Source organism: Ambystoma mexicanum, chromosome 6p (assembly GCF_040938575.1).
Source record: "Ambystoma mexicanum isolate Mex_15411 chromosome 6p, UKY_AmexF1_1, whole genome shotgun sequence".
Classification (NCBI taxonomy): domain Eukaryota; kingdom Metazoa; phylum Chordata; class Amphibia; order Caudata; family Ambystomatidae; genus Ambystoma; species Ambystoma mexicanum.
Window position 1 is genome coordinate 383,798,810 of NC_090935.1, and position 14,215 is coordinate 383,813,024.

Consider the following 14,215-nt stretch of genomic DNA (forward strand, 5'->3'; position numbering starts at 1 on the left):
GCGATGAACAAAGGGACCAAACCTGGTTTGGCGTGCAGAGTAAAACACGAGAAAGACTAACAAAAAGAAATGGCGAATGAACCCGGCCAGAGCCAAAATAAAATGTATTTGGTCAAGCGGGTTTATGTTTGAGGCTAATATAATAGCCTAAAACATTACCATGTTTATATAAGATAATCGCGGTAGAAAAGTTAGGGCAGATAACACTGCCACCAGCCAAGTCTTAATATAAAGGGAGCGAAACAATGCCCCAAGAGGTACATACATAAAGGGATAAGAATTAACCCTTTCCAATACTCCATGGAAGATGGGGTGTACTGTGTCTGTGGTTTAACGTGACTAAGATATAGTTAATGGCAACTTTACCCTTTTCTGGGGGACTGTAGTCAGCCCCAGAAAATAGAGTCGGTGGGAAGTCTAAAAGACAACCCTGTGTCACTGCACTGAAGGTGCTGTGTAACACACATGAAAAATATGGTGCCCTGGAGTAGGTGAGGCTCTAGTGCCCAAGATCACACAAAAAGTAGAAACACACATAGCAAAACACATGTAATAGTGGGAAAAAAGGTTCACACTCTTACCAAGTGAAGAAAAAATCCTAGAAATCCAGCAAAGTTGCTGAGGGACTCAGTAGGTAAGGGAAATCAACCATTTATGAAAGTTTTCCCTAACAGCAGCACCTCTTCTGATGCTGCTGCTGCTGCTTCTCCTCCTTGCATGGAGCCACTGTTACGCTCAACTGGTTCCCACAGGGGCGTAGATCGAACCCGGACGGCTGCGGCCTCCACCAGCGTGAAGCGTAGGGCTAAGATGACCATCTGGACGGACCCACTTTGTCTTGTAAGCTTGACTCGTAGAAATATTCTCCTGTAGATGGAGAAAGGTATTTAGCCCCGTGGGTGTGAACGCAGACCCCCCCTCCCTGCTTTCGCTCTCCCCACTTGCCACCTCCGATATTCCCAGTCAGTGTCCTCACCTTATGTTTTTGATTGGTGAGCTCTCCATCCTGCGTGGCATGCAGGGGCGCGTAGATACCAGTTACTTCACTGGTTTTAGGTGCTGGACGATTATTGAGTCCGGAGTTTGCCAAGTTTAAAGAGTTCAAAATGTCCAATGTTCACTCTTGCACTTCCCTGTTGATTTGCGGCGACAAATTCTGTCTGGCGGTCGCTGGCGGCGTTCAGGTAAGAGTCTGTATCACCCAAACTATCCTGTAAAGTTGCGTGAGTTTAGCTCATTGTCTTTTCCTCTTTTCCTAGATGCGGCATATTGAAGGATAAAGCCTCCGGTGATAATCAGGTGAGTCTTATAATATAAGTGATTGTCTTTTTAGTCTCTTTAGGCTCACCTTGCTATTTCTTGTCTTTTCCCCAGATGTTGAAAATCACGAAAAAGGTGACGAGGCAGCGCCGAGTCGGAGATGCTGTGGGCTGGTGAAAATGGAACGGTGCTGCAGCTGGGATGCGACGCGAGCCGGAAGAATGTGTCTTCATGCTCGGAGTGATGCAAGATCCGAAATCGGGTAAGGAATCAGATTAAAGTCTGTAATCTAACCTCTTTTCCTATTTTCCTTTCTCTCCTAGGGGCTCCGTGTTCAAGGCGGGCGTGGCAGAAGACTGGATGCAGGTTTGCAGGCACGGTGAGCGTTACGCTGCTAAATGCAGAATAACGCGAAGCGTGTGTTGTAGATCGGGCGTGGCTTAAATATCTTCGTAAGAAGTCCCTAGAACCACACCCGAGTGAAAAGTAGTCCTTGTGGAAAAATAGTCCCTTCCAGGTCTCACATTGGCCTGGATGCATGTGCAGCATGGTCTGCCTGAGGTAAGTGATGACTATGAGCCTGGCGCCTTAGGCGCCAGGACCAATTCCTACTAGGAGCCTGGCGCCTAAGGCGCCAGTACTGAACCCAGATAGCCCCTAGCCGGGGCTTCTGAGGTTTAAACAAATGTCTGAATGCCTGCTTCCGGGTCGGATGGGCTTGGTCCAGGCATCATGACAGCCACCCATTTGCTGAACGATGATCCACGCTGTGCCCCCTCGAACAATACCGCAGAACCTCACCTTTCGAGCGTGAAGAGTTTTGCCGCCCACTCCAGGAGGGCCTTCTGGTGCATGGATTGGCACAACCCATAATCCTAGGTGTAATGGTCCGCACACAAGCAATATAGACAATTTGGTGCAGATCCCGTGTCCTCCGGTGCAACTCACTTTGCCCAACGAATCCCCCCTAGGTTTGCTCTGAAGCGCCAGAAAACTCTGAGAGACCAGTTAGCCCACGCTACCCTAAAAGCCAACAGGCCTACTACCACTAGCTGGGACCTCAGACCACTTACAGGACATTATCCATGTGGCTCATGTTCCATTTGCAAATTTTGTTAAAAAAAAATCAAACATTTGATGTGGCTGGCAAAAACTGGAAACTTCGCCAGCACACCAATTGCAAGACACCATGGGAAATATATTGCATCCAATGCCCCTGTGGCCTGATATACATAGGCAAGACATCACGTCCAGTACACACAAGGATTATTGAGCACCGATCACGCATTAGATGCAAAATTGCCACAGCCACTCTCGTGTGTCATTATATGGAGGCTTAGTCACTTGGCAGATGACATACTTTGGTGGGTGGTTGACACAATAAAAAAATGCTTCCAACCCCCACCCTCTGCTAGATAACAAAGAGGCCAGATGGATTTGTATGCTCAATTTCATTGAGCACAGCCTCAACAATGCAATGGCTTTCTGGTAAAGCTTTCGCATGGCTCATTGCTTTGCAGTGACCTTTACTTCTTCTCGGTGTCTGTAGCCTCGTTGAGTGACCCTGACTTTAGCCGCCTCACAGTAGGTCACATTGAGTTTCGACCCAAGCACTTTTTCTTGTCCAACATGGCAACCATTTTCAGGCGTTCAGCAGTCTAGCCTCTGTTTGCATATTCCTCTTTTACTTTCTCATTCAGACTCTCACAGCCTCTCAGTCCTGTGCTTCCTTTTATTTTTTTATTTCTAACCTTACCGGTTAGCCGGCATTCTGTTACCCACGCAGCCTGAACCCACGCATGTTTGGAACTGGATTGAATGCAAATAATTTGTTACTACGCAGGCCTCACCTACGGTTCATCCTCCGATGCGGCTATATGTCTGTACTGAATGGTCACCCGACCCTACTGCACAAACTTGCGCATTTCCTTTGGGGACCACTGATGTATGGAAATCCATGTGGTTGTGCATGTGTACTTATTTTCCTCTTTTTCCTTGCAACTTCTTTTGCAGTCCCACTTTTCAGGCTGCATCTTCCATAGCCGCAACCTAAGGAGGTCCTTGTAATGCTTGTGCGAAACGCAAGCTAAAACAACATGGCGTTGGTGCGCAGCCATTTTGGACAGTCATCTCCCATCACCCTAATAACAAGTCTGCGTTTCCTTGGGTCTTAGATAATAAACAAGCATTTCAGTAGCAAAAGCAAAGCAAGGTCATATAGCTTTGTAAATATTAGTGCTGAGTGGATTTACTGTGGAGAATAGTTATTCTATTATCCACTTAAGGACGAATACGGGGAGGGAGACGGAGCGTCCTGCAGGTGCATAAGGGTTTCTGGGAATGAATGCAAGTCTGATGCAGTCTTGCCGAGTGGGAGGACGCTCTGCCTAAGATCCCGTTAGCACGAGTAATCTTTTCGCCAACCTGTTGATGGACCAAGCAGTGTCGTAGTGGCCAAGATGAAGGGGTCTTCTGCCAACTCGTTAACAGTGATGCAATTTATATCTATCTTTTTATATATCTAAGTGTATGTTTGTTTATGTATGCCAAGTCCATATATACCTATATATATATACCTATATTGTGTGAATGAAGGGCCTGTAACGAGCCATGTGTTTTATCATAATGATTAGCCTGTGTGCGATTTCTTGCCTGAGTCCAATAACTTGTTTTGCCATGGGGCCGGGGGAAACGCAAGTGTTCACCTCACGTGGACAAGCAAAAGCAAAACAGTCCTTTCAGTCTGCAACCCTAGCGCGCCTTGCAGTCGTCAGCCGCCCATATTCAAGAAAATAACGTGACTTACAAGCGGCAACAATCGGAGGTCAGCTGTATCAATATTCGTTTCTTCGTCTTAGGTGAACAAGTTACTTTCTTACCTGGTAACGTTCTTTCGATCGGATGGTCCGACAACGCATTCCATATCTATGACAGGTAATCACCACAGCTGTGCTGCTTCGGAAACTTTTTCCGCCGTCTGCATCCTGCGACGATGACGTTGATGCGCCGCCGTCGAGGACCTCCTCCGACGTCATCCAATGTGATAAGTAGGACACACGACGCCTGTAGCCTCAGTTGTAGTTTTTTCCCCCAGAACGTGTGACATTAGTCTACTGCCAGTCAGTCATAAAGCCTTGCGGAACGCAAGCTGCAATCGCAAAAGAAATTCTGCAGCGGGGAAGGCAGGGCGGGAGCGATATGGAATACGTCGTCGGACCATCCCATTGAAAGAACGTTACCAGGTAAGAAAGTAACTTGTTCTTCGAGGGGATTGGGTCCTCCGACGTATTCCATATCTATGACAGACTCCCAAAGCAGTACCAGAGCAAGGAGGAGGGAAAGAATTTAGAATCAAAATTTAGAATTGCCAATCAAATAGCAGAGCAAAGGACCGCCTTGCCAAAGGCCAGATCCTGTCCTCGGATGGAATCGAGGGAATAGTGATGTACAACTGTATGTACTGAAGCCCAGGTGGCTGCATCACAGATGTTGCGAATAGGAACACCCCTCTGCAGGGCAGTAGATGCAGCCATACCCCTGGTAGAATGGGCCTGCAAGCCAGCCGGTGGGTCTTTACCCGCCAAGCGGCAACACTCCGAGATGGCCAAAATAATCCAGCGAGACAAAGTCTGTTTCGTCATAGCTTGTCCCAAACGCTTTCCAGCGTAACCAATAAAGAGTTGATCGTCCACTCTGACCGGGGACATGCGTGAAACATAAAAGATTAAAGCTCTCCTAGGATCAAGCCTATGGAGCCTCTCCTCTTCCTTACCAGGATGTGGAGGAGGATAGAACGCCGGAAGAACAACCTTCTGGCTCAAATGAAATTCCGAAACCACCTTCGGAAGAAAAGAAGGACGAACTCTAAGGACAACCCTGTCCTTGTGAAATACAGTGAAGGGTGTCTTAACAGAAAGTGCCTGTAACTCACTCTCTACGAGTGGAAGTAACTGCAACTAAAAACACAGTTTTCAGAGTTAACAGCCTCAAAGGGCAAGAATGTAAAGGCTCAAACGGAGCACCCATAAGAAACTTAACAAGGTTTAAATCCCAACCGGGCACCAGGAAAGGTGACGGAGGGAACACATTAGTGAGCCCTTGCAGAAACTGTGAAATTAAAGGGATTTTAAAGTAGGAACACTCTTCAGACGAGCGCTTAAAGATAGACAGCGCCGCCAGGTAACCTTTAATGGTACCCACTTGCAAGCCCCTGTGGGCATGAGAAAGTTAAAAGGACAGAACCATGGGGATGTCACATGCAAAAGGATCCACAGTCTGAACTCCGCACCAGTCGCAGAACTTACGCCAACGGCAACGGTACAGAGACTTTGTTGCTGGCCGTCGGGCCGAGAGCAACACCTCCATCACGTCTTCAGGGAGGTCCCAATCCTTATACCTCAACCTTTCAGAAGCCAAGCGTGAAGGTTGAGGGATCTGACCTCTGGATGGAGAACCTGACCCCCCCTCCCGTGAGAGCAGATCGTCTCGGTAGGGAAGACGACATGGAGGACAGATGGACAAGTCGAGAAGGTCCGGGTGCCACGTCCTCCGAGCCCACGCCGGAGCAATGAGGATCATCAGGGAACCGAACTTCCGTAACCTCCGCAGCACTTGCGGGATGACGGGGACTGGAGGAAACGCGTATAGTAGTGGGAATGACCACTCCACCACGAACACGTCTCCTAAGGCTCCTTTTGGAGGAAATTCCCGCAAGCAGAACCTCTCGCACTTCCGGTTGACACTGGAGGCGAAGGGATCCACTTGAGGGGTCCCCCAAAGGGCGAAGATCTCCAGGAGAATCTCCTGAGCCAACTCCCACTCGTGAGAGATCGTGCTCTGCCTGCTCAGAGCGTCCGCCGTCACGTTTTCGTCTCCGGCCAGATGAACTGCAGAGATCGAAACTTCCTGCTGGATGGCCCAGAACTCGAGCTGCATCGCCTCCCTGCACAGAGGAAGTGACCCTGCCCCCCCCTTTTTGTTGAGGTAGTGCATGGCCACTGTGTTGTCCGTCAGGATCAGGACATTCTTTCCTCGCAGTGTCAGCAGAAAAGCCTTCAGGGCTAGCCTGACGCCCTCAGCTCCAACAGATTGATATGGAGTCTGGACTCCGACGGAGACCAACGACCGCTGACTGTCAGCTCGTTGGCATGAGCTCCCCATCCCGTGAGGGATGTATCCGTCACGATAGTCACCTCCGGCCAGGGAAGCCAAAACGGAGCCCCCTTCATCAAGTTGCCTTCGACGGCCCACCACAGAAGGTCCTGGGCGACCGAGGGCGGCACCTGAACCGGGTCCGACATTCTGCCGGAGGACTGCGACCATTGCATCTTGAGTGCCCACTGCAAAGATCTCATCCGCAGGCGAGCCTATGGCACCAGAAGAATGCAGGATGCCATGAGGCCGAGCAACCTCAAGAACTCGACTGTTGGGAGCGTCTGGGCATGCCGAAACTTGTGTACCATCTGCTGAATGTGAAGAGGCCTCACCTGGGGAGGAAAACACTGCCCCAGGGAAGTGTCGAGCACTGCTCCGATGTACTGGAGCCGCTGAGTTGGCGTCAAATGGGACTTCTTTAAATTGAGGGAGAAGCCCAGCCTGTGAAGGGAGTGGCAGGTAATGGACAGATGATCCAGGACTTGCTCGGGAGAGCTCCCCCTGATCAACCAATCGTCCAGGTAGGGGTAGACGTGAATCCCCCCCTTGCCTGAGATGCGCTGCCACCACCACCATGAGCTTGGTGAAAACCCTCGGGGTGGAGGTCAATACGAACAGCAGGACCCGAAACTGAAAGTGCGAGTCGCCAACCGTGAACCTCAGGTACTTCTTGTGCTTGGGATGGATCGGCACATGGACGGAAGCATCCTTGAGGTCGAGACACCAACCAGTCCTGAAGCTGAAGGGCCTGGAGGACTTGAGAGAGAGTAACCATCTTGAACTTGTCCTTCCTGAGGAGTTTGTTCAAGCCACGCAAGTCCAGGATGGGTCTTAATCCCCCGTCTTTCTTCGAAATCAAAAAATAAGGAGAATACCATCCCTTGTTCCCTTCCGCTACAGGCACCAGTTCTATGGCGCCTTTCTCTAGCAGGGCTTGAATTTCCTGCGCAAGGAGCAGATCCGGACTCTTCAAAGAGAGGTTCCCTGGTGGATTGTCATGAGGCCTCTGCCGAAAGGGAAGACAGTAGCCGTGGGTTATGATCTCCAGAACCCACACATCTGAAGTAATGGCACGCCACTCTACAAGATGCTGCGCCAGCCTTCCCCCAACCGGCGAACCATGGGATATGGCCTCATGACTGAGAGGTAGCGGCTGCAGCATAACCTGAGGGCAAAGAGGCAACTGCCCGAGCGGCCTTGGCACCACGGGTACCCTGTCGTCCACCTCTGGTACCCCTGCGTTGGCCTCTTTGACTGGCAGCTCCTCTCGCTTTACTGAAGTATGAGTAATAGCGGAAGGAACCACCCCCTCCATTGCTGTCCCCTAGGATGAAAAGGCGGAGGTTGGCGAACTGCAGCGCCCAACGACTTTGCTGCAGCTTTGGAGGTCTGCAACCTCTCAAGGCTCTCGTCAGCCTTGCTGCCAAAAAGGTGTTCATCGTCAAAGGGCATGTTGAGGAGCCGGGACTGCACATCAGGAGCAAACCCCGACTTCCGCAACCACGCAAACCTGCGTATCACGGTGCTCGCCGCCATGGACCTGCTGACGCATTCAGCCATATCCAAACCCGACTGAACGGACTCGCACATGGCATCCTTATCATCCTGGACCATAGCAAGGAAACCATCCCGTTCGTCCCCTTCGGGAATATGTTCAGCCGCTAAGGAAACACAGTTCCACAGAGTGTATGTGAAACGAGACAAGGCACAAATGGAGTTGGCCGCCTGAAGCGCCATACCCCCTGAAGAAAACACTTTCTTCACCCAGCCATCAAAACGTTTGTCGTCCCTATCAGGAGGGATGGTAGGGTACGACGCCTGCTTTGCCGGGGCTGTGGCCGCCTGCACCACCAAACTCTCCGGAGTGGGGTGCCTGGTCAAGTAGCAGGGGTCGCTACTGGCTGGACGGTATTTTCGCGACAAGGACCTGCCCACCGCCGGGAGACTCTCCGGAGCAGTCCAAGCCGCCGCCACCCTTGTCTGTAGAGCCATATGAAACGGCAGTACCGGGTCAGTTGGGGGACCAACGTCAAGGAAGTCCGTGAGATCATCTTGCACAAACTCCCCTGGGGGAGCAGACCATCCCAAATACTCGGAGACCCTAGCCATAAGGCGCCGGTACGAGGAATCGGCATGAGAGCCAGGCTCAGGCCTACAAAACTCCACCTCCGGAGAGGTGTCCAGTCCACTGGCATCATGCAGTGACTGCCTCAAATCGTCAAATTGGCTATGGCCAGAGACCAGCTCATCTGGAACCTGACTAAGAACCAGGCCATCAGAATCCTCATCCACCTCCGAAATATATTCCAGGTGGTGAAAAGAAGGCACCCGAGAGTGCTTGCTCTTAACCAGAGCCTTTCTAGGGGGTTCCCCCGTGCCACGGGGTACCTCCGACACCCCGGCCTCGAAAGGCGGCGAGGGCATCGAGTGAATCTGCGCTGGCGTCAAGAGAACAGGCATCGGTGCCAAGAGAATCGGCGTTGACGTTAGATGCAGCGCCGCCAACATCAACCGCGTCGACAGTCCTCGAAGCCCGAGCTCCGAGCGTGTCCTTCGACGACCTCGAGAAAGCCTGTCGACGCTCTCAATGCCTCAGGCGTCGATGTCTTCCTCGCAGACATCGCAGGTGCACACGGTCTCGAACGCATCGAGGACCTGGAACGGGTACGTCGAGAACGAGTCCCCTTGTCCGAACGGGACCTGTCCCGTGACTCGTGCCGACCACTCTTGCGAGCGGTGTCTCTCGACCTCTCACAGCAGACCCCACACGGGGGCGCGTACGGCTTAGTACCCTGCGACTCGAGAATCTCCAGCATTTTCTTCCCGAAGGAAGCCCATTCCTCCGGCGTCGCACGGCTGGTGGGTTAAGCGACGTGCCGGGCAGAGTCCTCAGAAGAGGACCTGGAAGACGACTGCTGTCGGCGCTTCCGAGAATGCCTCGAAGAGGCCGAGGAGTGACGAGACCGACTCCTAGAAGGAGACCCACGAGCCTTTCGACGACGACGCGGAGAGTCACCTCTCGAATCATCCGTCGAAAGCCCTGCAGACTTCCGGGGCTTGGACACCCGACCCACCGACAACTTCTTCTTACGTTCCCGTAAGGCTTTGGACGTGAGCGACTGGCAGTCCATACAGTCTTCCGTGTCGTGTGCCTCCCCGAAGCACCAGAGGCAGGCGTCGTGCGAGTCCGTCACCGTCATCTTGGACCCACACTCCCTGCAGTTCTTGAAGCCCGGACGCGGGGTCGAAGACGAAGTAGAAGTAGAAGACATCTTCTTACGAAGGATTTTCTCACAAAAACGAACAGGTTCGAAGAACCGAGAAGAACAGAACTATAAAGAGTCGAGGCGTAACCGAGATTCACGAAGCAACACGTTCGCGGAAAAAACGGAACTGAGGCTACGGGCGTCGTGCGCCCTACTTAACACATCGGATGACGTCGGAGGAGGTCCTCGACGGCGGCGCATCGACACAGAAAAAAGTTTCCGAAGCAGTACAGCTGTGGTGATTACCTGTCCTAGATATGGAATATGTCGGAGAACCCAATCCTCTCGAAATATTGCATTTTATTGCATCTAATTTTTCAACCATTTGTACGATATGCCTCAGTCTTTGCTGTTTGTGCTTCTGATATTCCCATCAGATCTTAATCTGGGCTATTCCAATGGTTTTTCATCTCGTCATGTTGTATTTCTAGTTGCGATTGACTAGTTATAATCCCAGACACTCGCTGTCCTGCGCACCATTATATTACGCGCATCTCCACCGAGCATCATAGGCTGCTGCAGAGCGGTAAGAATTTCATTCTCCACATAATGTGGGTTTTTTGCACATGCCTGCACTAGGGCGTTCATTCTTTTCCTTTTCTGACACCCTACCTGGTTGCACTCTCTTCTCTCCACCTGCTCCATTTGTAGGTGAGTACTTAGTCTTTCACATGGATCAGAGTGGTTAGGGTCAAGACCCGGGAGTAGTAACACTATGCGATGCTCCCCGTCCTCTGGAGATTTATCCCCTCTGTAGGTAGCATGTTCTATTACTCGGGTTACAATCTGTTAATGGATGTACACTATTTTTCCATAAGACTACAACAATGTTTCAATTATGCTCTTTAGGGTCCAGTAGGGGTTTTGGGTCCTGGAGAAGGTGGCTTGAAATGATCCATCCCGCCGAACACCAATATCTTTCATGATTACGCCTTGGTCAATTGCTTCATTAGTACACTTCCTCTTTGTGGCGTACAGCGGTGACCCTAACCATCACAATTTATTCTCATTGACTCGGAACACTGTCCATTTTGGATCTACGCTGTAATTAACTTGATTCCGGCTATATTTAAACTTACCTGATGTATGCCCTTGTGAATGTATTAATTTAAGCCAGGAACAGTCAGGTATTGTGTTCTGTAATGGTTTGCTTTGAATATTCCGCTGGGAATATATCTAATTTTGGTTTTCATCTTTTGTTTCTATGTACACACTTTACTCATGATATGGTCACTAATGTACTACCATTTTGCCACTTTGCCCTTTTACTCCCATTGTTTTCATTTGCATACATGTTTCTATATTGTATTTTAAACCTTCACATTCTGTATATATTTTTGGTTTTTCACTTATTCATTTATAAATTTCAAATAAACCATTGAATTTTCCATTTATTGTTTGCTTACCTTTCCAACCTAGACTACTAGAATTCATGGACATCATACCTTAAACGATGTGATATATTGACTTCCAGCACCCTTTGATGCTGAATTTACTGTGATCTTTTTTCAAAGTATACCCAATGGGAACATTCTTGCCTGTGTGCATGCAGATCCAAAACAGACATCCGTCAGCTGCAATCCGCACATGGCTTGAACCCGAAGCCTTTGACTGAATAGGCATGGCGTTGGAGAAAATATTTAAACTGGCTGAGCGAGTTCCTGATTAGTGAACATAGCCCACATAAAAAAGGAACAGAAGTCACAGGGCTGCTATATATATGGCCCCCACATCATGTTAGGCACTGCAAGGGTAGAGGTATCGGACGGAGCCGACGTGGAGCTGCTCTGTGCCCCCTGGCAGCAGAAAATGTTTCCAGAGACTAGCTGTGCTGGGATAGGAATCTCACAGATAAGGAATCTTTGGGAAGAAGGAAACCATTATAAATGGTTAGGACAATTATTCAAAATAAATACCAAATCAACAAATAAGTTATCCTTCTCTTCTGGTGCGGTAGAATTTACCAAGCACAGTCTTTATTTTCACATCAATCTATAACGATGTCCATTGTGCAATAGTCACGCTAAAACAAATATAATACATTTATATGGCTTAACATCTGTGCCATTAAAAATTTAAATAATGTTTTACATACGTTAGAAGACCAGTTTCATGACCTTTTGTTCCCACTGAGCTACTCAAATTAATGACTAATCGTAACACTTCTTTTCGCAACAGTATACGGCACACTGGGGTATCCTCTGGGATTGTCTTTCCACCTGTAAAAATTAAGGAATGCCTATTTTAGTAGGAAATTGGTTTTACATTTTATATACAGCAGGACATACGTACACTTGAAACATTTATATTGACAGTAGTCTTACAAAAGACTTGATTTAAAACAAAACTGGACTGAATTAAGAAATTCAAATATGAGGATGGACAGACAGTCTTCAACATCACTAGAAGAACAAATTACTTACCTCTTGGTAATGTTTCTTCTGATGGGCGTTGACTCCTCACCTTTGCTATCTATCTCCCAGCGTAGCAGCTTTATGTAAAAGTTTCCACCTCCAGGGGGCGCAGGTAGCTTTGCTCAATGCCTGTATGCACCCTGCACTGGACAGGATATAAGGGACAGTATATAGAGGCGCCACGCCCTGTGACCTTAGTCCAATCCTTTTTCACTAGCACTCTGCACTGAGGGAACATAGAACCAACGTGTAATAGCTATCCGCCAAAAGAGCGTAGGGAGGGCGATGAGGAATTTATGGGAGGAACATCCATCAGAAGAACACATTTTTTGCTCCTGATAATGTTGTTTCTGATGGTTGTTCCTCCCACAGATTCCTAATTTTAGATATAGTTTCCTTCTTTAGCCGATCTTGTGAGGAGAAAAGGGGACCGGGGGAAACTTTGAGGTCCCTTGACGCTCTCAATACTCTTGTTTGGATGGGAGTTCGATGGCAACACAAATACCTTGCGCCCTGTTGCCCAAGTTCCTATTTCTTCTCTTTCAGCTGCCTTGGCGGAACGCAATACAAATGTTTTTCAGAGGTTGACAGAAAGAAAACAAATGAGATATCTCTTAGTCAGAAGGGTAGGCAGGGAGGGCGATTAGGAATCTGTGGGAGGAACATCCATCAGTAAGAACATTACCATGGTAAGTAATTTGTTTTTCTAATGGATTGTATCCTCCCACAGATTCCTCATCTTAGATAGACTCCCATAGCAGTGTTTGTGATGGAGGCGGGAAAGCGGGCTCTCATGAATTTCTATCCCATGATATTCTGAAGGACCATTCTCCAAAAAGAGTGTCCTGAAGCAACATGTTGTTTAGGCAGTAATGCTTTGAAATTGTAACACATTTTAGCTTGGCAGATATCTTCCAGCACTATCCCTCTTTGCAGTGCCTATGTGGTCGACACTCCCCTGGTGGAACGTGCTCTTAATCCTTCAGGGACTTCCTTTCCCGTGATGGAATACCATTCTGAAATAAACAGTATTATCTTGATAATGTCTGTCTGGTTACTGCCCTACCAATTCTGTGGCCTGTGTAACCAATTAACAATTGATCATCTTGTCTGAAATTGGTTGTTCTTGCAATATGAAAACGGAGCTCCTTTTGGGTTCAGTCTGTGTAATCACTCCTCTTCTTTTGAAAGGTGAAGTAAAGCGTAGAACACTAATGTAATCTTTTGAGAAGTGCAATTTTGATACCTCTTTGGGAAGGAAGCATGAAAACTCAGTGCCACCTTCTCCCTAGTGAAGACTGCGAATGGTGGTTTACAGCATAGGGCTTGTGGTTCGCTAACTCTACGAGCGGAAGTGATAGCTACTAAGAATATTGTCTCCCAAGTAAGGAGTCTAAGTGGACAGGAATTAAGTGATCCAAAGGAAGCCACCTTCAGGAATGTGAGATCCAGATCCAGGTCCCAGGATGGCACCTGAAAGGGGACTGGTGGAAAAGTGTTAGTTAAACCTTTTATAAATTGAATCACAATGGCCATCTTGAAGTATGAACCTTGTTCAGGCATTCGCTTTAGGATTGAGAGTGCAGCAAAGTATCCTTTGACGGTAACCACCTGTGAACCCTCTTGGCCCAGGTGGAGCATGAAAAAGGAAAGTAGGTGTATTACATGAAATGGGGTCTATATCCTTTGCTTCAAAATGTATTCCACCAGCAGCAGAATATAGCCTTTTTTGCTGGTATTCAGCCTGTACATAATGTCTTCCAGAGTTCCCAGGCTTCGTACCATAGCTTTTGAGAAACTAGGCATGTAGGTTCAGCGTCCCGATCAATGAGTGGAGAAGATGACCCCCCCAAACCCATGCAAGACTAGATCCACTCTCTGGGGAAGGTGAAATGGCGGGCACATGGACATGTCCTGAAGGTCAGAGTACCACATCCTACTGGCCCAATCCGAAGCAATCAGGATCATGGATTTCCTGAACTTCCTCAACCTCCTTAGAACTTGTGAGGGTATCAGGTAATAATATCCCCATATATATGGTCGCCGTAAATAATATCGCTGGGAAAATGTTGTGGCAATATTATTTGGGTGACCATATATGTGGGGACAGGGGCAAAACAT

General features: G+C 48.7%; 1 protein-coding gene across 2 annotated transcripts in view; it reads right to left on the minus strand.

Moving 5' to 3' along the window:
- RICTOR (RPTOR independent companion of MTOR complex 2) overlaps positions 1-14,215 on the minus strand; it is a 1,615,046-nt gene that overhangs the window by 53,919 nt on the left and 1,546,912 nt on the right. For both annotated transcript variants that reach the window (XM_069627164.1, XM_069627163.1), the window contains one exon: positions 11,776-11,899. In XM_069627164.1, coding sequence (XP_069483265.1) covers positions 11,776-11,899 — 124 coding nt within the window. The remainder of the gene's footprint in view (positions 1-11,775; positions 11,900-14,215) is intronic.